General features: G+C 37.5%; 1 protein-coding gene across 1 annotated transcript in view; it reads left to right on the top strand.

Annotated features, from left to right (window-relative positions):
• Positions 1-21,791, top strand: part of N4BP2 (NEDD4 binding protein 2) — an 85,039-nt gene that overhangs the window by 49,129 nt on the left and 14,119 nt on the right. The window contains exons 6-14 of the mRNA XM_024211658.2: positions 890-978; positions 5,184-5,260; positions 6,496-6,651; positions 9,794-12,177; positions 14,023-14,108; positions 15,171-15,216; positions 16,319-16,539; positions 18,204-18,322; positions 20,429-20,567. Coding sequence (XP_024067426.1) covers positions 890-978; positions 5,184-5,260; positions 6,496-6,651; positions 9,794-12,177; positions 14,023-14,108; positions 15,171-15,216; positions 16,319-16,539; positions 18,204-18,322; positions 20,429-20,567 — 3,317 coding nt within the window. The remainder of the gene's footprint in view (positions 1-889; positions 979-5,183; positions 5,261-6,495; positions 6,652-9,793; positions 12,178-14,022; positions 14,109-15,170; positions 15,217-16,318; positions 16,540-18,203; positions 18,323-20,428; positions 20,568-21,791) is intronic.

Genomic DNA, 21,791 nt, shown 5'->3' with positions numbered 1-21,791 from the left:
CTAGCTCTCAGGAGGATTCCTTCCAAGATTAAGATCAATAATCATTATTTGCACTCAGATGCTATCCATGACAGTGGATGTGTTACACATATGGCACCTATCCAGATCTTTTCCCTGCCTTTGAACTAATGTTCCTTATAGAGCACTACATTATTGACAAAAATTAGGAAACAACCAAAAATAGAGGAAACCAGTAAATGGCGATTTTCACCAACAAAAGTTTTTTTTTCTGTTTCTCCTCCTGAAACTCTTCACTAAGCAATTATTTTCAAGCTTTTATGTGCTAAATTTTAAATATGATGACATTTTTGCAGGTATGTTCTAAACCTATTCAAAAAATGGGTTTATAGGAAAAGTACACACTTAACAGCAACTCTGGTTGTGCAGGCTACTTTAATACTGCCTTCTGTTATTTTTTTAAAGCAACTGATAAACATTTTATTATTGTGTGTAAAAAAACTACACTTTTTTTTTAAAATTTTTCATATTTTATACAGTTTACAGAGTGGACTTATCTTAAGACTGTTATAAAGCCAAGAATTTTGTATGCAACAAAGAAGTCCACTTGAAGGTGATCATGTAGGTTTTAGTATAATTTACTGATTAGTCATATTGGTGTATTATACATCTGCATTTCCATTCCTTTATTATCATACATATATTATTTCAATGTGTAATACAATGTAATTGTAGTTTTTATGTTTGGAGGGTGGTGAATTTAAATAAAAAATAAAAAAAGGGTGGCAGAGAGATCAGACTCCAAAAATAGTTATTTTGGCAACTGGTTAAACATGGTGTATTTAAAAAAAATAAAATTAACATTAGATGTAGATTTTTATTATCAAGAAATTAACCATATCTTGCTCTTTTATACTTGTTTGTCTTTCAGCCAAAGAAGCATTTGAAAAGAGAATCTCTCCTATAATAATAGACAACACAAACATACAGGCATGGGAGATGAAGCCTTATGTTGCTTTGGTTAGTATGATGATTTGAGCAATGTGAAAAGAGATTGGTAACTAACCTGAGACTATTTTAAAGTGTGGTTATGGGGCTCAGTCCAGCTTCTGGTTGCGTTCAACAAGAGTTGGATCAAGCCCACAATCAAAAAAATGTGTAAAAACGGTACCATATTATTAAATATTCTGCTTTGTGTAGGTCTGAGTGTTTTATCTGCTTATTTTACTGACAAATTCAAGTGTTTTGTACTGCAGAGCAAATACACATTTTGAAGAATAAGCTGGATTCTGTTCTTCCTTATGCATAATCAAATAACACTATTAGCTAGTGTTTTTTTTTTTTCTTTGCTGCTCATATTAGCTGAGTACCAACAACGGGGTTGGTGGTGCTCTACAGAAAGGCCCTGCCTCATCCTAAATTTGACATCAGTGACACAAGCACCAAATGAAAGATGGAGGCCTAACTTTCTTTTATTTGCTGGACTACCGTTGATAAGTTTCACGTAAGAAGTGTGTCTTAAATACTGATTTGAAGATCAAATTGTCCTGTAGCGTTATATTTTATTTAGCTGAAATATTTGAAAATAAATATACTCTCCAACTGGAAATCCTACTAAATTGTTTAAGTAGCAATATTACAGAGTTTTATTAGGATATAGGTGAGCCTACTTATAAAGCTTTTCATATCTTCTATAAGCAGTTATGAAATACTGTTAGCTCAGTTGAAGGCAGGCTAGATGAATCCATTTACATTGAGTATATGACTCATATTTAGTTAGTCAAAATAATGCTGCTGTAATGTTTGTTAGTGATACATTTTTCTTATAATATTGTCTTGTCTTCATCTTCTGGTCATTTAGCTCCCAATTCTGTGAGGCCCTTGGTGCCAATAATGCCTATTGGAATACATCCTCAGCTGGTATAAGTTGACGTAGCTCCATTGTGGAGCTTTGACAACATATGTCATCTGAGGATCTGTTCCATTGACTTCAGTGAGAGTTGAGGAATCTCGGCCCTTTGCAGCAATGGTATCTTAGGGTTTATCTGCACTTAAAATGCTGCAGCTGCACCACTGTAGTGCTTGAGTGTAGACACCACCTATACTGATGGGAGGGATACTCCCATTGGTGTGAGTAATTGACCTTCCTGAGAGGCGTAGCTAGATTCACGGAAGAATTCTTTTGTTGATCTAGTACTGTTTACACGGATCGGCTTAACTACTCTGGTTAGAGCTGTGGATTTTTCCTGAACTGCGTAAGTATGCTGACCTAATTTGCTAGTGTAGACCAGGCCTTAGGAATGGCAGAAATTCACAGTTCTCTTCTGGTCCTTCTATATTTGGAGCCCAATTCTGAATGCTTAGGTCAATAATTTAAACCGGTATGCATTTTTAGGCTTTTAACAAAAAGTGGTCTGTTTTTTTTATTTATTTTATTTTTTATTTTTTTTTAAGGGTGCTATGCATGGGGAACACGCTGTGATGGGTTGGGTCACAGAAACTCCCTCAACACTGTCAGTAGATGTGCTGGGATACCACTGAGAACAAACCCCCTTGCCAGAAGAGGCTTCCCCCCACTCCTGTCTTGCTGAGTTAGACACTTCAGTCAGCTTCTTAGTTAGTAGGGACTTTCCCAGCACCTAGTATTCAGTCTTTCTGGGAGCCTAAACCCTGAATAAATCCGCTTTACTCTGTATAAAGCTTATACAGGGTAAACTCATAAATTGTCCGTCCTCTATAACACTGATAGATATGCACAAGGTATTAATTATTTACTCTGGGTTAATTAATAGCAAAAGTGATTTTTATTAAGTATAAGGATAAAAAGTAGGATTTAAATGGTTCCAAGTTATAATAGACAGAACAAAGTAAATCACCAAGCAAAATAAAACAAAACACACAAGTCTAAGCCTAATACAGTAGGAAACTGAATACAGGTAAATCTCACCCGCAGATATGTTCCAATGAGCTTCCTTCACAGACTAGACTCCTTCCTAGTCTGGGCCCAATCCTTTTTAGACCAACATTGTGGCTTATGGCCTGGGTCCAGCAATCAGTCACACCCTCGTAGTTACAATCCTTTGTTCCAGTTTCTTTCAAGCAGTTTCTTTCAGGCATCTCTTTGGGGTGGAGAGGCCATCTCTTGAGCCACCTGAAGACCAAATGGAGAGGCTTCCAGGGCCTTTTATATTCTCTCTTGTGGGTGGAAACCCCTTTGTTCTTCTGTGCAAAATCACAGCAACAAGATGGAGTTTGTAGCCACCTGGGCAAGTCACATGTCCATGAATGTCCAACACCATTGTTTACATGTTAGTTTGAATGTTCCCAGGAAAGATCAGATGTGGATTGGCGTCTCCCAAAGTCCATTGTCAGTTAAGTGTTTCTTGATTGAGCACTTACTCAGAATACTCCTTTCTTAAGAAGATGACCAAATGCTTCACTGATGCTACTTAGAATCAAGCACATTGAGGTACAAGTACATAGCCAATATTCATAACTTCAAATACAAAAATGATACACGCATACAGACTGCATAATCATAACCAGCAAATTACAACCTTTATATAGACACCTTACTTGACCTCCTTTGTACAAGATTTGGTGCAACTATAGGACCTTGGTTGCAACAATAATTTATACGGTCACAGTTCGTCAATAACGTCACACATGCATTTTACTACTTAGATTTTATTTTGTTTTTAAAGTAACTTAACTTATTGAACCATTTTACAGGATCCAGTACTAGAGCTGGTCAGGAATTTTCCAACCGAACATTTTCTAGGGAGGTTTTTCAAATCCAGGATAGATATTCTGATTAAAATTTCCTTTTTTTCATTGTTCCATTCATCACAATGTTTGTAAGATACTTTATATTTAAAAGGTACTTTCAAATCCTTATAAGGAAGCTCAGTTATGCTTGTTAAAAAGAATACCAAGGAGTGGAAATGGTCTCTTTGTTTGGAACTCCCACTTTTGATATGGCATTGAAGCCTAGTTTTAAAAGTCATCCATGTCAGTATTGCGAACAAACCAAACCAGACCATCAAATTAGAACTAATTGTCAACTTTGTTGCCAGCTTCAGCCAAGAGACTGAGAGTTGAATTGGGATAAGGATTGATCTACTTTCTTATCCCTAGAGGTTTTCATCCTAGTCTGGGTTTAGGCACATCAGTGGGAAAGTGTTAGAACCTTCTGCTGCCATTTTATGTATTATAACTGGTTTTGTTGATAAACAGAGGACTTAACCAAGTAGTACTGTCGAGTTGGTACTTTTCAGCATAGTAAATTAACTTAAAAAATAGGTCTCCTCGGGATTTCTCTATACATAAATGCCCTTGTAGATATAAAAGCACTTCTTTGCTCAAATGAGATGAACACAGGATTGAAGTGGTTAGTAAAAAATATTCTACCTTTGCTGCATAGAATCATAGAAATGTAGAGATGGAAGGGACCTCGAGAGGTCATCAAGTCCAGCGCTCAGCATGTGTGATGGACAGGTGAAAGGTGGGACTTGTTCAATATTTAGATTCTTTTTATGAATGGGGTCTAATTTTATACCTGGTCATAGCTACAATGTTAATTGTGGAAGGTTTTAAAAAGGTACTTTTGAGTGCTGTCAGTTCATGGCTATCTTCTTGGTAGTGTTGCATACTGCATGAAAGTACAAGGAAAATACTTCAAGTTCTGTTTCCAGGAAAGTGCTTTGGTATATCTCCAGGACAATAGGAATGGTCCTGAAGATAGGAATGGGGGACAGTCACCTCCCAAGTGATTTCTCTTGGCTAGATTTAAAGCAGATTTGTTTTTGCCTTGAGAAAATACCATAGTATACTAGAAAGAGAGAGAGCTCCATGCTTGCAGCTAACTGAAATAAGAAAAGTTGAAAAAAGGGAAAGAAATGGTTCTTAAAATAGTCAGATTTTTCAGAATGTTGCTTGGACAAAACTAAATTAGCTCTGTCATGTAGAGACTGTGGTTGAGATGTGAGATACATTTCATTAATTTTAAAGGAAGATATTGTATCTAAGCAACCTAGACTGCTTTGAAAAATCCCTATTTGTGTAACCATAAATGAAGCCTGGTACATAGTTAGTGTATTTTTGGAATGTTTAACTTGTTTTGTAAAATGGGAACCTGATACGTGTCTGTTTTGTACATTGTGTGCTCTTTCATGAAAATATGACATTACTGATGTATTTTGTATTCTATTTGTATTTTTATTCAGTCTCAGCAGTACAAATACAAAGTAATGTTCCGAGAGCCTGATACTTGGTGGAAGTTTAAACCAAAAGAGCTTGAAAGGTAAAAGCACTGTAGAAGACATTGAAGTAAGCTGCTTCACCTTTCATTTATCCTCTTTAAAATAACTTTTTTTTTTTACCTTTACAATGGCCATTAAGGCTCCAAAACATCAGTAAGCCCCCTGTTAACAATTGAACAAACACCTGATTAACTTTTTATTTTAACTGTTCTGCTTAGAACTTTATGATGTCCGTGTAGGGTTTGAGAAATTCCTTTCATTGTTTTGTTTTGTTTGTTTTGATATCCAGTTTCAAAAGAAATTAGCTAGCAGCCAGAAAGGCACCTTTGTCATTTATATGACACTTTAAATCTTCAGAAAGCTGTGCAAATGTATATTCATCCCTAAAATATCCCTTGGCAATCCAGGCACAATGATAGATCCAATAGGACTCCTGGAAAGCATCCAGGGTTTATCTTGTCGTTTTGGGTTTGTCCTTGCATTGAGGTGATCTATTCTGCTGTTAGCTTTCCTGATTCCAAGTGTCCCTCCTACCTTATGCACTAGAGTAGCAGTCATGTCTTGATGTGAGCAGAACAAGCTCCTGGGGACAAGCTCTGCTGAACCACCAGTGGAAGCTTGGTTACACCTTTTCCTAGGCATTACCATCTGGGTTGAACACATAGCTGATGCAGTTCTCAGATGGTGGGTGCTTATTGGGATCCTTCTAGAGCAGCTGTGAGTTGCTTTTCTTCCATGGAGTGGTGGGTACCACCATTTCTTGCTGCTAGGGGTTACTTGGGGTTTTCTCCCCTCCCCTCAACACCAGTTCCCCTCTGCTTGCCACGCTGGCTAGGATTTACATACCCTAGGTCAGGCCACTGCCAAGCAAATTGCTTTCTGAGACGTAACAAAGTCAGTGTGAATCCTACTCAGAGGGATAAGCTATACTGACAAATGGCTAGAAGCAGGGAGATCAGAGTAGGCAAATATGTTTTCTTCCCACTCTGAGAAGTTCTCAACTGAGCATAGCCTACAGGAGGAGGACTCCTGTAGGCAAAATCTTCTTTATGCAGTTTGGCTCCCTGACTCCTAACAGAACATGAAACACCAAGCATCTGGTTTACAACATTCCAGAAAGCAGTTTAAGAAAAAAATATTTTAGCCTAATTCTTAGGTTTAATATTAAGCAAAACTAGAAATATAACAGCATAAAGAGAAATGATTCCATCTTTCAGTCTGTTTTGTTTGATTATTAAAATCTGGAATGTTACTTTTTTCATCTTTTAATCTGTAGGCGAAACATTCATGGTGTATCTAAAGAAAAGATCAAAAGAATGTTGGAGCGATATGAACGTTGCCTTACTGTTAACTCAATCTTGAATTCTACTGTCCCAGACAAATCAGAAAATGCTGATTGGAATGAAGATCCTTGTCAGGGGGAAGGTTATGGGTAAGACTTACTTGCTCTATATTCCTAAATAAAAAACTTTGTTACACAATTCCAATCTTAACTTTTTTTTTAAAAAAACAGTGGAGGCTGGCTAACTCCTCCTAACCCGGACTGTTAAAAAAAAAAAAAAAAAAAAAAAAAAACACCCCAAAAAAGTTGAACAAAAATTCAGCATTTCTTATTTTTACAAGGTTAAGAATTTTAGAAGTGAACAGTTAAGGGAATCAGCCATTTCTCCATTTCTATATGATACACTATTAGTCCACTAGATTATTGCTGTCCACCAACCTTAACTTTTTCCTCTTGTTTTCTTCTGTACTGGAAATATGCTACTGGGTGTACAGTATAGATTTTTATATACTAGCTATTAAATGTGTAATAAAGTTTTTAAAAGGAGTATAGTCCTACATATATGTAAACACCCTAGGTCTGCATTTTGTACTTATAGAGTGGGGTGTTGGTGGAGTTGATTATTTTTATGATTAGGATTGGAGTGATTGATCTGTTTGGTATTATGGAATATATTTATTATATGGAGGCTTATGTGAGTATATGTAGACTGAGAGTATATTTCCAACCATATTTTGTAAGCAACTAGCATCTGTGGTCTTCTGTAGTGGATAATGTAGAATGTGTTTATAGTATCTTGGAAATGGATCCCTTAAATAGAATAATAGAACTGTAGTGTTGGAAGGGTCTTTGACAGGTCATCTACTCCCGCCCCCTGTGCTGAGGTAGCACAAAGTAAACATAGACCATCCCTGACAGGTGTTTGTCCAACCTCTTCTTAAAAACCTCCAATGATGAGAAATCCACAACCTCCCTTGGAAGCCTATTCCAGATCTTAACTACCCTTCTAGTTAGAAAGTTTTCCCTAATATTTAACCTGAATCTGCCTTGCTGCAGATTAAGCCTATTATTTCTTGTCCTACCTTCAGTGGACATAGAGAACAATTGATCATTGTTCTCTTTGTAACAGACCGTAACACATTGGAAGACTGTTATCAGGTCACCCTCAGTCATCTTTTGTCAAGACTAAACATGCCCAGTTTTTTTTAACCTTTCGTCATAGGTCAGGTTTTCTAAACTTTTTATCGTTTTTGTTGTTGTCTTCTAGACTCTCTCTAATTTGTCCACATCTTTCCTTAAAGTATGGTGCCCAGAACTGGACATAGTATTCAGCTGAGGCCTCCTGAGTGCTGAATAGAACAGGACAGTTACCTCCTGTGTCTTACATACGACACTCCTGTTAATACACCCCAAAATGATATTAGCCTTTTTTGAAACTGCATTACATCATTGACTCGTATTCAGTTTATGATCCTCTATAACCCCCAGATCCTTTTCAGCAGTACTACTATCTAGGCAGTTATTCCCCAATTTATAGTTTTGTATTTGATTTTTCCTCCTTAAGTGTACTACTTCATACTTATCTTTATTGAATTTCGTCGTGTTGAATTCAGAACAATTCTTAATTTGAATCGTAGTTCTGTCCTCCAAAGTACTTGCATCCCCTCCCAGCTTGGTATCATCAGCTAATTTTATAAGCATATTCTCCACTCTGTCATCCAAATCATTAATGAAAATGTGGAATAGTACTGCACCCAGGACTGACCTCTGCAGGATCCCACTACGTACGTCCTCCCATTTTAACAACGAACCTTTGGTATCTACTCTCTGAGTACAGGTTTTCACCCAATTATGCACACACCTTATAGTAATTCCATCTAGTCTGCATTTCTCTAGTTTGCTTATGAGAAGGGATCCTAGAAATCCGTTTGCCATGGGAAAATGCAGAATTTGCATTTTTATACAGAATCTTTATTTTTTCATAAAATGTAAAAACTAAAAACATATACTATAGAACTCTGTTTATCCGAGCCTCCATTATCTGTCTCTCCGTATTAACCATACCAGGATTGACAGCCCGAGCCCCGGCTGCGAGAGCCCTGTCTGTCAGCCCTGCCGCTCTCCGGATTATCTGAATTTTTGATTATCCAATCTAGCCACAGTCCCAATTTGAATGGATAAATGGGGTTCCACTGTATATTAATAAAACATTGTGTTCAACTGATACCTATATACAGTATATTGTGGCTAGGGACACTAACGTTCAGCATTTCATTTTAATCACAGAAAAGCTTGGATTTTTATGTTTTCTTTTATCAGAGAATTTTGTTGTATTCATCACAGAAAACAGATCCCTGCTTATGAGAATGTCATGAGGGACTGTGTCAAAAGCCTTACTAAAATAAGATACATCATGTCTACTGCTTCCTCCTATTCACTAGGCCAATAACCCTGTCAAAGAAGGAAATTAGGTAGCGTTTGGCATGATTTGTTTTTGACAAATCCATGCTGGCTATTTCTTATAACCCTATTATCCTCTGGGTGCTTACCAAATTGATTGTTGAATAATTTGCTTCAGTATCTTTCCAGGTGTTGAAGTTAGACTGACTGGTCTACAATTAAGGCTGCGAGTCTGTCACGGAAATCATGGATTCCGTGAGTTTCTGGGACCTCCATGACTTCTGCAGCAGCCAATGCGGCTGGCTCCAGGGCTGCCTGGGCCAGCCGCACCAGCCACTGCTGGGACAGTCTCAGGCCACTGCACTCCACCTGCCCTGCAGAAGCAGCAGTGGGGGTCCCGGGCCCCACAGCACCGGCGGGGGTCCCGGGCCGCGTGCCTCCACCCAGCCACCCCTCCCCAGCACTGGTGGGGGTCCCAGCTGCCTGCCGCTGTCCTCCTGTTGGAAATTGCAGGTTGGGGTAGAGGGAGATAGACTAATGTAAAGAGAAAAATGTAATCCCTATTTGGAATCAAGGAGGGGCCCTTATCAAGTAAATATCTGTGCTGTTTTGTTTTGTTAGTGGGGAGTGTTCTTTTTTAAACTGTTTTCCTCTCCCTAGATTTCATGGATTGGGAGTGTGTGAACATTTTATGTATGTCTCAGTTCAATGATTGTATAGTATTCTAAACTAAAATATGGGACCCTGGTTTAAAGAGCTTAGGAGCTTTAATTTAAATTTATTTAGTAGCCAAGCCAGAATAGAAGTTTGTGGGAAAGTGGGGTTGGGTTGTTAGGTTTTTTTTCTTTTAAGTTTTCTTTAAACGTCTTCTGTTTAATTGTTTGTCTTACAGGCAAAAAGAGGTACATGCATATGTGAAAGAAGAGACCCTTTTTCCTTCAGCTTCAAAGCCTCCTGAATTAGCTGAAGAGGAGAAACATGCATCTTCTACATCTTCAGCAGTAGAAAATAACTTAGCAGATAAATATTTTCGAAAAGAAGAGGAGGAAATTGAAAATAATTTAAGAGAACATGTTTCTGAGAATAGCATTATTCAAGGTAGTGTGGATATCAGTTTATCAGATTATGAAGAAAAAGAAGTGCCTTTGGGGAAAAAAGCTGTAAAGAGAGAAGAAATACATAGAATTACTGAAACAGAAACTAGTAAAACTAATGAGGTGAAATCTGAAGAAACCACACACTTGCATATCTGTTCTTGTGAACATATTCAAGAACATAGTGACAAAATTCTGGAAGTTCAAACTGAAAAGGATCAGTACAATGAAATTGCAGTAGAACCAGTAGTAACACATGAAAGGAAAATTATGAAACAAAATGGTTCATCTTTGGATGTATCAGTGAGGCCAGAATTATTAAACTTTCTGGGTGACTGGCCTGTAGAACAATCAATCGGGCAGAGAACCAAAAGGACTAGAAGAATAGAAAAATTTTCTATGAAGACTGATAAAGAGGATAAAGCAACCAGCCAGCATCTTCTTGATTCACACAAGGCACAAGTGGACCTGGCAGATATTCAGCAGGAAGTACTACATGGTGAAAAAAGACAGAGAGAGGAAAATTTAGTCTCTGACTCTTTCTGTGTTCTTGGTGCAGATAAAATTACCCCAGAATTGCAAATGATGGGAGACTGGCCTGCTATGAGCTCTTTGCAGCAGAGGCAACATAGATCAAGGAGAATATCAAAGAGAAGTCTAAGTGAATCTGATGAAGCTGGAAATAATAAATGTGATATACACAAAAATATTCTTGACACAGTGGATGTGCTTCATGGAACATCTGTGAGCACTGAAGAGCTACAGGACACAGAGACATCAAATTTTCAAGAACCTGAAAGAATAGCTAGTGAAAACATCAGTGAGAAAAAGCCCCAACAAAATAAAAGAACACGGAAGCATCATAAATTAGCCCTCACGTTTACCAACAGCAGTGTGGCCCTCTCCAAACCAGAACAGTTGTCAACGCTTAATTTGCTGGAAGAGAAACCTGAAAAACACATCTGTAAACAACTAAGCAGGTATTCACAGACTGAGCCACAGGATTTCGCGCTCTTATGGAGATTAGAAAAGAAAATTATTATTTCGGAGAATATTATTTCCGAGAATACCAAAGTATTACATGGCAGATTAGAAGCATTCAGACCAAAAGACATGGATGCTGCTTCAAGTTCTCAAGAAAAAATACCCTATAGAGTTATGTATGATAAAAGCACATATGTGGAAGAAAGTGAACTTATCAGTATTGATGAATCTGAAAATCTGAATGTTCTTTGTAAACTGTTTGGGTCCTTTTCATTTGATGCATTGAAAGACTTATATGAAAGATGTAACAAGGACATTGTCTGGGCCACAAGCCTGCTATTGGATTCTGATGAAAAGTTGTGTAAAGGCGAAGACATTGAATGCTTGCAGGAGGCAGGAACTGAGCCAGCTACCACAGACCTTGAATTCAAGGAAAATACAAACTATGGAGAGAATCTTAAAAATTCTAAACAAACCAGCCAAATAATTGGGACTGATGGTATCACTCAACTTTCAGAAAACAATTTATCAGTGTGTTATGCAGAGAGTGAAACTGCAGACATACTTGAGACAGATGCTAAAATATCTGACTCACTAACAAAACTTCCACTGAGTGCTTCAGTAAAACTCAAAAATACCAAGGACATTGCTCCCAGAACTCAGGCAGAAGATTCAGGAACAGATATCGAGCAGTCTGTTTCAGATACACAGAAAATAAACTTAAAGGTGATGAGCCTTGTTAATGAAACAGAAGAAAAACCAGTGGTGTCACAGCTTGATGTGGGCTTATGTCTACCTGTGACTTTACCTAAGGTGCTTAACACTGCTCCAACCATTTTGAAACCCAAATTAAATAAGGAGGTAGACAATAAACTTTCAGAAACATATCTAGAGAGTTCCAAAGTAAATAATATGATTCTTCCGTTACTGCAAATGGATCAAGCACCTTTGAAGAACTGTGCAAGTGATGAAGAAGAACTGGAAACCTATAAAGAAACTCATGGGAATGATATGATATCAATTGGAGGTGATAAGGAAGAAAGCAAACCTTCTAATATGGATGAAGATAGAACCAAGATATTGAACCCTACTTCATTATCCTCGGGATCCATGAATATAAATTGCCTAGAATTGGCATTACCTCCTGAACTAGCCCTTCAACTGAAAGAAATATTTGGGCCAGTTGGCATTGACTCAGGTAAGGACATGAAAAATAATTAATACAAATATATATGTAATGTAGTTTTTTTTTTAAAGCCATTTTATTTTATTTATTATGCTTACTTTGAATTCCTCATGATATTGTGGTGCTATTCAAAGGTTCTTGTTAATTTAAAAACTGAACTGAACCAGAATGTTACATAAAATATAGCAGCAAAGATAGCTATCTTTTCTTTTCAATTTTTTGTCTCTGCCCACATATACATTTGAAGAGTATTGCAAGAAAATATTTCCACTTGTCTGGCTTGGAGCAGAACCTACTTTCCGTCTCCCAAGGGTGGAGAGGTAGATAATGATGAGGAAAATTTTTGATTGGTTGGGAGAAGGAAGAGAGAGAGAGAACCTTTGATGGGACAAATCAATGGGGAAGGGAGATGCCAAATCAGAAATGAAAGAAAGTTTGAGAGAGAGAGAGAATAATATGAAACATTTTTTAAAATGAAAAATTAGTCTGAGAGAAAACTCATTGAAAACCACCTGAAGACGCATCAAGATATAGAATTAAAAGGAGAGCGCGATCAAGAGAAAATGGAAAGAAAAAACAAAATAATCATCAAACACACAAAGTCCACTGGGGACTGTTGTGCCAGCCAGGCATTGTTTAGTGAAGTTCCCAGATCTGGCTCAGTCCTGCAAATCACAAATCTGTAGGGTGGCCCCGCAGGCAGTTCCAGGTGGGGTCAGGGCCTTCATCCCTTCATGGGATGATGGAGAGTTTGAGAACATGTATCCATCCTGGCAACATGGCTGAAGAGCATGCAGCACCACTTTTGAATGTAATGAGGGATTGAAGAAAGGCCAGATCTTTGAGATTGTGACATCTGGCACAATATCAAACCATTTTTTATGCTCAGGATTTGATGCTGACAGTGCATATGGAATGCCTCTAGCCACTCCAAGTCTGCCTGTAAGAGGGTCCAGGTTTCTGACCCATGTAGTAATACAGGTAGTACACAGGTTTGATTGATCTTGAACTTTGTTTGAAAAAACAAAAGGAGGTTTAGTAATCTTTGAAATTATTTTTCATAATGTTTACTTGATATAACATTTTGAATCTATAATTTATTGATGGGTTTGGCTGTGAGCAAAAAAAAAAGACATTTTCTTGGGTTGGGGTAAAAAGGGGGAGCGGGGTGTTACTATTTCTCAGACCTGTCCCCCTTTCTTTGCATGCTCTAAATCACTCTCCTTTTCTTTTTGAGAAACTGACAGGTGTAATAGTATCAGGTAGGTGTGCCGGGGAAAGATTACATTATACTGCTACCATGGTCACTCTTGCTCTCTGACTAGTGTAGAAAAGGATTCTTGGCTTTTATGCTTCCTAGGGAGGATGCTTCTCTAAATTGGGTATGATGCAGGGAACAATGAGGACACTAATGCCTGATGTATTCTTCAGGGATGATTATCCATGGAGAGAGATTAAATTAGGGAAAAAAGCAGCATCACAATTGGTCAGAAGGTTCAGAGTTAACTGCAAAGACGTTAAATGCAAGGATGGACATATAAAAGAAGAATATGCATTAAAAATTATAAGTGTATAAAAAAGCCAGTCATTCCAATAGTTAGGTTTAAACAAGATGCAATTAAGATTAACTTGCCCTCTCCTGCCCCTTCCATATTGTGTTGGTTTATGAATCCTGTTGGGTGAGGGCTCAGAACTCAGTGTCTTTATTTAACTTGGAAGTCACTGCAGTTTTCAGGCATGACATTTTTATGTAAAATTCCTAAATGCAAATTAATTAGTGGTAAGCCACAGTGCTATACTTGATAGGACTAATTTTTGTACAGTGCTTTAATGAGTATATTTTCTTTCTTCCATAAGGATCACTAACTGTTGAGGATTATGTGGTTCATATAGATCTGAATCTGGCCAAAGTGATTCATGAGAAATGGAAAGAATCTATTATGGTTGGTAGGCTTCTTTCTTATAAGAAGTTACACTTGGGCTTTGTCAATCTATTTGTTTCTCTTTCTGCATTTGTCTAAATATTTATATAAGGTATTTTTTATATTTACTATAACAGTGAGAATATTAGCTATACAGTGTAAAATACATAGGGTAAGTGGACATGTAGCATAGAGGAAATCATTATTTTAGTTAGATAGTGTCGCCTGCCCCTGCAACAAATAAAACCCAAAGGCAATATAATACCATCTCTTAAAATACAAACGTAAAAACAAACTATGGAGTATAATTTCAAAATGGGCATCAGTGCCCCACTCTCATGCTTCTAAAATACATTTTTGGAGGGAAGGGGAGGAAGAGGAAATCATTGACATTTTTCAGATTTTGGGAGGGATAAGATGAGAAGGATTTCAGGGAAGAATAAATTTCACACCGTAAGACATACCATAGCAAAAATTAGATTTATTATGGGGGGAAAAAGATCATAACATACAAATTTTCACAAAAAAATCAGTTAATGTCCAATCTGTTATTAGGTATTGCCCATTGTTTAAACATGAATTTTAAAACTATCCACCAACAATGACATTTGACCTTGAAAAGCCTTGATTTTATTCTTTAAGAGGAAGTTTCAGTGCACATTACCTATTATGTATGGAAAACAAATATATTTATATTAACTAATTGAGAAAGGTTCTCTTAGAGTCTCATGTCATCATAAATTCAGCCAGAGTAAGAAGAAAAACTGCTTCAAACTGCATCTTATTTTTTGGTACAATCTTCTCTTGGTTTGTCTAATCTTTAATTTAATTATGAGATCTGATTTGATATCTTAGCACTACTTTGATCTGTCATTTGAAAAATAGTATTATTTTCAAAATTTTACCTCTTAATGTATTTCTTATCTTAGATATATACACATTTTTTTCAGATAAAAAGTTTAAAAATTTTACCTTAATTTGAAACCTGTTTACCTGAAAAGTAACATTTGTTGAGTTAATATTAGTGGGAAACCTATATCTATGGTTCACTAATGTGATTTTGTTTTTAATATTCGTATTTAGAAGAGACAAAGGAAGGAAGATGAATATTATAAGCTGCTTATGCAAGGTACAGTATACTGTTCCCTTAAATTACTGTAATAATGCTCAGTTCTCGAAAACTAAAACTAGTAAGGTTAAAAAATTGCAAATTGTTGAAAATAGACTGCTTCGTTTGTTAAGCTCAGCTTGCATTTAGTGGACGATATGGTACTCACCATTATCTTACAACTGTAGCAGTAGTAGTAAAAATAAACAAGCCACTGACTTTAACAATAGCATTAAAGCACTCTATAAGGATTGGCTTTTCTCATGTCTACTTGGGATCAAAATGCATAGGGTGAGATTGTGACTGAGTCTGTATGGATGTTCAAAGGCCTGATACAATCTCCATGGGTAAAAGAGACACTGATCCAGGCTAGTGCTACAAGTGGGGCTACCTTTCTGCAAGAAGAAAGTGGGAGGGGCCATGGCCTTAGTGAGCATCCCATCCTTTCACCTTGGTCACCAGAACTGGCCCAGCATGGGAGTAATGCATGTGACCCTCTTTCAGATGGTGATGGATCTGCTAATCAAGCATTCAGTCCCTCAGCTCCCCATGAGGAATCCTTCTTCTGCAGCAAACACCCACTCCACTCCCCTACGACCTGGGCTGTGACTTCAAGCCACAATCTGGTCCTTAGACTTAAAAAAGGTTTTGCCTAATAGCTAAACTGTGCCATTAACATCGCAAGAGAAACACGTGACCAAATAGTTAAATATCTGTTCATAAGTTGTGGATGAAAAATATATATACACACAAAAAGGTAACCGTGAGTATAAAAAATCCCACACATGGTCACATGCAGTTATCTATTTGCAGGTGTAAGTTAGGATCCAGCATTTAAAAATTCCATCTGGATTGTTGCTTTTTTACTAGTTAGAAGAAAAATGAAGCTTGATGGACTTTGGTAGGGAGAGGGTGAGGAGGAAAATGTAGGCAATGTAATGTTATTTTTGCTAAAAATATAAGTTGCTTAAATAAAATTAGATTATTAATAAATAAATTAATGAAAATGGAGTAAGGTGAAATGTATTTTAATTACTTCGGGCTTTGCTTTAATTAAATACATTGACTTTTTCATTTTGTCACCTTGAGATTTTTGTTGCTTTTGTACTGTTTGACCAATTAGATCTGGATGACTCCAATACAATCTTATCTCAGAGCACAGACAGTAAACTGCAGAGAAAAAAAATGGCCTGTCCCTCTCAGTCATCAACAGAGCCACACAGTGAAAATCTAGCAACATCAGAAATTTTCCCTTTTATGGATCACTGGAATGCACAGACTCAAAGAGTATCACTCAGAGAAATAATGTCTGAAGAAATAGCCTTACAGGAGAAACAGGACCTGGTATGAATATTGCCACTTTTTATGATGTCTAAGTTGTATCACACTGATTTTTCCCCCCTGCACAGTTTGGTATGGTTAGAAGCCATATTTTGCTTCTACAGCTGCCTGTCTTTGTGCAGGATGACTAGTGCTGAGTTTCTGAGATAGATGTTAACTAATTTTATTAATTGTTTTTTGATAGCTAGAGTTTACTTAAGGTGCTAGATAAAAACCAGTTGATGTTTCTGTTTAAAATAAATCTGTCATTTGAAAGTTTAATATCTTAATTGTTTCACAAACAGATCATGCTATATCTTGGTGTACAGGTTAGCATTTGCATTTGGTTGAGCTGTATTTTTGGTTGTTTACTTTTAAAAATTTATTTATCAAATTGGCTTCATGCATTCTTTGTGAGACACCATGCAAAAATTTGTAATTAGCACCATGCCATGCTTGTTCAAAAAGATACTTAATTGCTTGTGATACTTTTTTAAAAAACCCACAACATTCCAGACAGCTGACACATTTAAAGGGTATTTAAGATGTAATTCTCTCTCAATTTGGCACACACTTATTATTCCCTAAAGTTTTTTTTTCTTTTCCATTTTCTTAGTTTCCATTTAGTTTTCCCCTGTTTTCAATTTGAAGCTTGTAATGATCTAGCTAACTGCGCTACTCTCCTTTAATGGAAGCAATGACAGACTAGTGCAGTTATGTCTTTCTTTGTTATTCTGTTGCCCTGTAAGTAGTTGTCCTAAAAATAGAATGTTCCTATTTCTGTTGACATTGAAGTTCAAATAGTATAAGCCTGTATTTCTGAAGCAGAGTGTTGTGGGTTCTTTTCCTTATGCTTATATGTGGCTTACTGATAACGATGGTGTCCACAGATTGATTTAAGCTTGGTGTAATCTGGCTCAGTTTTGTTTTGATCACTTTTTTTATATGAGCACTGGAATTGTCAGCTTTATTTATTTCAGTTTTATAATTAAGGACCTGTCATGTCATGTCCTCTAGGTCAGTGTTTCTCAACCTTTTTGATACCAGGGACCGGGTTGCTGCCTTCCCAAACTATGTCAGGGAGATCTAAGGGACTGGTGCTGGTCCATGGACCAAACATTGAGAAACACTGCTTTAGGTGACTTCTGAAATTTGAATGCACAATACATTGAAACAACCCATACCTGCCTCAAAACAAAACCAATATTTCCCATCATCAATAAAACAACCAGAGCTCAACCCCAAACACTCAGTATGCTCCTGGCCCAGTTGCCTGAGGGGAAAAAAGATGGGCTTTGCAGCATGCCTGGAATGTTCAGGAATCTGGACATTTATAGACCAGCAGGGTAGCAAATTCCAAAATTTAAGGCCCCCTCGAAAAATACCTTGCCATCTGCCTTCTCTCAGTTTAAATTGAGAGAACGCTAGCTTAGTCACTTCCAATGATTGCAGACTCTGGCAGTACAGTATCACACAGCATGATATGCCCATCCCAGCTTTCTGTGCACCAGATGAGTGTGTGTGGCTGATGCTTATATGTAATTAAAATCTTTAGCATGATAGGTGCCTAGGTAGTGAATACATTTTTTTGGTAATAACAAATTAGTTACGTTATTGGATCAGTTTTATTAATGTAGATTCCTCTAATGATGATTTTACCGTTTCACTTACTTTACTTTCTGGATTAGAAACGTGTTCCTTCCATGGCTAGAAAAGACTGTGCTGCCAGGTTGAAGGAGAAGCAACTCTTTGAGATGTTCCCAACCATAAACCAAAACTTCTTAATGGACATCTTCATGGACAACAAGTGAGAGATCTTTAAATGTTTCCTTTGTAAAATGCTGCATAGTAATAACATACAGTGGATGGTTATTCTGTCACAATTAAGTGCCCAAAAAATTAATACTTTGTTAAAGAATGGTTCTATCCCAGTGGTTCTCAAACTTTTGTACTGTTGACCCCTTTCATATAGCAAGCCTCTTGAGTGCGAGCCCCCCCTTATAAATTAAAAACACTTTTTTATATATTTAACACCATTATAAATGCTGGAGGCAAAGCGGGGTTTAGGGTGGAGGCTGACAGCTCGCGACCCCCCCATGTAATAACCTCGCGACTCCCTGAGGGGTCCCAAGCCCCAGTTTGAGAACCCCTGTTCTAGCCAATATAACAAAAATAAGTTTAGCTTTAATTAAAGGCCAAACTTCGTGGTCCTTAACAGCAAAGATTTTTTTTTTTCTTCAAATTTATACGTTTTCACTTGTTTTAGTCTTGTCTTACTACTTTGAGAAGACTCTTCTCTCATTCCCTCACTTTCCCTCTACTATATTCCTTGGATGATGTTGACTAACTGGAGCCACTTTCTATCGATGGTTCTGCTAACTCAAGGAGCAGCCATCCTAAGAATTGACTTGGAGAGATTGGCAAGTAATGGGAACAGTATGGTCAGTGAGAATGGCACTCAGCCAGAGGGAAAATCTACCGTGGCCGAACATCTGCTGCTAATTCTCTACTCCTCACCACAGCAGCTATGAAGCAGGCCGTGGCACTGTCATCTCTCCTTCCATCCATTCTTGCATCTGATTCTTTTCAGCTTCTTATCCTTGATGTCCAGCTACGATTTGAAACTCAAGATTGTGAAAACCTGAGGTCCATCATTCTTCCTAAAACTTCCCTTCTCCTTCTCTTGCTATCACCCTTGACCATTCCAACTGTCTTCCTCTTCACACAGAGTTTCTTGCTTCCTGCATGTTCTCCCTACACATCTAGGCTGTCATCAGATCTTGTAGGTTATTTCTCTATAGCATCTCTAAAATTTGTCCTTTTCTCCATCTCAGCAGCTCAAGCACTTGTCCATACCTTGGTCATCATTCACTTTTACTGCTGCAGCCACCTCCTCTCTCACCTCTCTGTAACTTTCTTTAGTTCATCTAAAGTGCTGCTGCTAAAATAGTCATTTTCATCCACTGCTCAGGCCATTTCATAGGCCTCCCTGAATCCATTCACCGGTTTCCCTTAACCTTTTACATTAAGTTTAAGGAGCCTGTCCTCCCTTTCAAGCCCACACAATTCCACTTTTGTAGCATCTTTGTTTTCATTTCTTTCTTTCCTCACAAGTTTCCCTCCTAACTCCTTCCTCGGTATCCTTGCCTTTGTGGCTTCTTCACAACACCTTATTGATTTAAAATAGTCTCCCCCTTATCAGTCTATTGAACAATATGAGAAATAGAGGACTACCAAAGTTGTGATAGTAAGACCAGGATCAATTTCTTCCATAAATCTATACAGCAAAGGCTGATTGAAAATAAGACTAAGTATTACATGGTTTCCTTAATGTTCAAAGGTACAATGTCAATATATTCTTCATGATTTTTTAAAGTCACTTTTCTTACTATTGGTTATAAATTTCAAGAAGCTTGAAAATGAAATCTGTTTTCTTCTCACAGTTATTTTCTCAGCCACACTGACGCACATGATTGTTGTTGTAGTGTAGGTTGTGAGTGCTGGACTATTGTCTATGATTTCTTTTTTCTTAATGAGCACTTACTTCTGTTTAAAATGCACACAAAGAATACCATGACCTTTGAAAACAGAAATAATAAAGTTCTGTTTTGATTCTACAAATCTTAGCAGTGTCTGTCCCTTTTAATTACTGGCTGTCAAACAGCACTTGGTACATCTGTTAGCACCAAGGCAAGTATGCAATTCAATGAATATCTGAGTCTGGTGATGTATTACAAGGAACTTTGCTGAACTAGTGAGTAGAAAAGTGACAACTCCAGTACTGTTATGATAGCATTTACTCCCGTAGCTGTATGAAGGTCTACTGTATATATTTTAACAAATGCAGCTGCTGTTAATATGCATTGGGACAATATATATGCAAAGTTACTGATATTTTATTGACTCTCTACAGCTACTCCTTAGAACAGACCGAGCAATTTCTGAACTGTGTCCTGGAGGCAGACCCTGTAAAAACGGTTGTAGCTCAAGAGATTGCTCAGCAAAGTGACACTCTCCCTTCCTGTAGTGCTATAAAGAACCGAGAGAAAAAGGTACAAGACAATTTTCTTCATAATTACAAATATATATATATATATATACTGAAGTCCTGTCATCAGTGTTATAGTACACATTTTGCTGCAACATTTGTGGTTTGTATTTTTGTCACAGTGAATGTGGATATTTTTGACATTATCTTCTTCCTAGAATGTGAAGCACTGAGTAAAGAACACTCAGTTCTACTGAGATTTTTAGAAGGGCAGTACTGACCTGTCTTTACTATCTAACAAGCTTGAACCATAAAGCTCTATTCTTCTGAAGTTTAGCGGTTTTGGTGTTTTGCCTAATTTTCTCAGTCACATATGCACACTCCCTTCCTTCATGGAGTGAATACTGAGATTGGGCAGGGAAAAGTGTGCTTAGAACGTTCCAAACAATCAGAAAAATCCAGAATTGGAAAGTTTGCACTTGATCAGCCGCCCTCCTCCCCCTTCCCAAGGGGTATTTATTTTAAAGAGCTACAGTGAAATATTTAAAAGGCCTTTTTGGAATTACCAAGGCAGCATCCTTCAGTTTAACTGAAAGCAGGGACTGCTATTTCCTCAACTGATATCATTAGCTCCACCATCCTCTTAGAGATAGAATCATAGAACTGGAAGGGACCTTGAGAGGTCATCTAGTCCAGTCCCCTGATATGTGTTTGTCTAACCTGCTCTTTAAAATCTCCAATGATGGAGATTCCACAACCTCCCTAGGCAATTTATTCCAGTGCTTAACCACCCTGACAGTTTGGAAGTTTTTCCTAATGTCCAACCTAAACCTCCCTGGCTGCAGTTTAAGTCCATTGCTTCTTGTCCTATCCTCAGAGGTTAAGAAAAACAATTTTTCTTCCTCCTTGTACAACCTTTTACATACTTGAAAACTGTTATCATGTCTTCTCTTTTCAAGACTAAACAAATCAAATTTGTTTCAATCTTCCTCATAGGTCATGTTTTCTAGACCTTTAATCATTTTTGTTGCTGTTCACTGGACTCTCTCCAATTTGTCCACATCCTTCCCGAAATGTGGCGCCCAGAACTGGACACAATACTTCAGTTGAGGCCTAATCAGAGCGGAGTAGAGCAGAAGAATTACTTCTCATGTCTTGCTTACAACACTCCTGCTAATACATCCCAGAATGATGTTCGCTTTTTTTGCAACAGTGTTACACTGTTGACTCATATTTAGCTTGTGGTCCACTATGACCCCCAGATCCCTTTTTGCAGTACTCCCAGTCA

The sequence above is a fragment of the Terrapene carolina genome, unplaced genomic scaffold (genome assembly GCF_002925995.2).
Source record: "Terrapene carolina triunguis isolate 2854851 unplaced genomic scaffold, T_m_triunguis-2.0 Scaffold66, whole genome shotgun sequence".
Lineage (NCBI taxonomy): Eukaryota > Metazoa > Chordata > Testudines > Emydidae > Terrapene > Terrapene triunguis.
The sequence above is the reverse complement of the archived record's forward strand: the minus strand, read 5'-3'. Positions and strand labels throughout refer to the sequence as shown.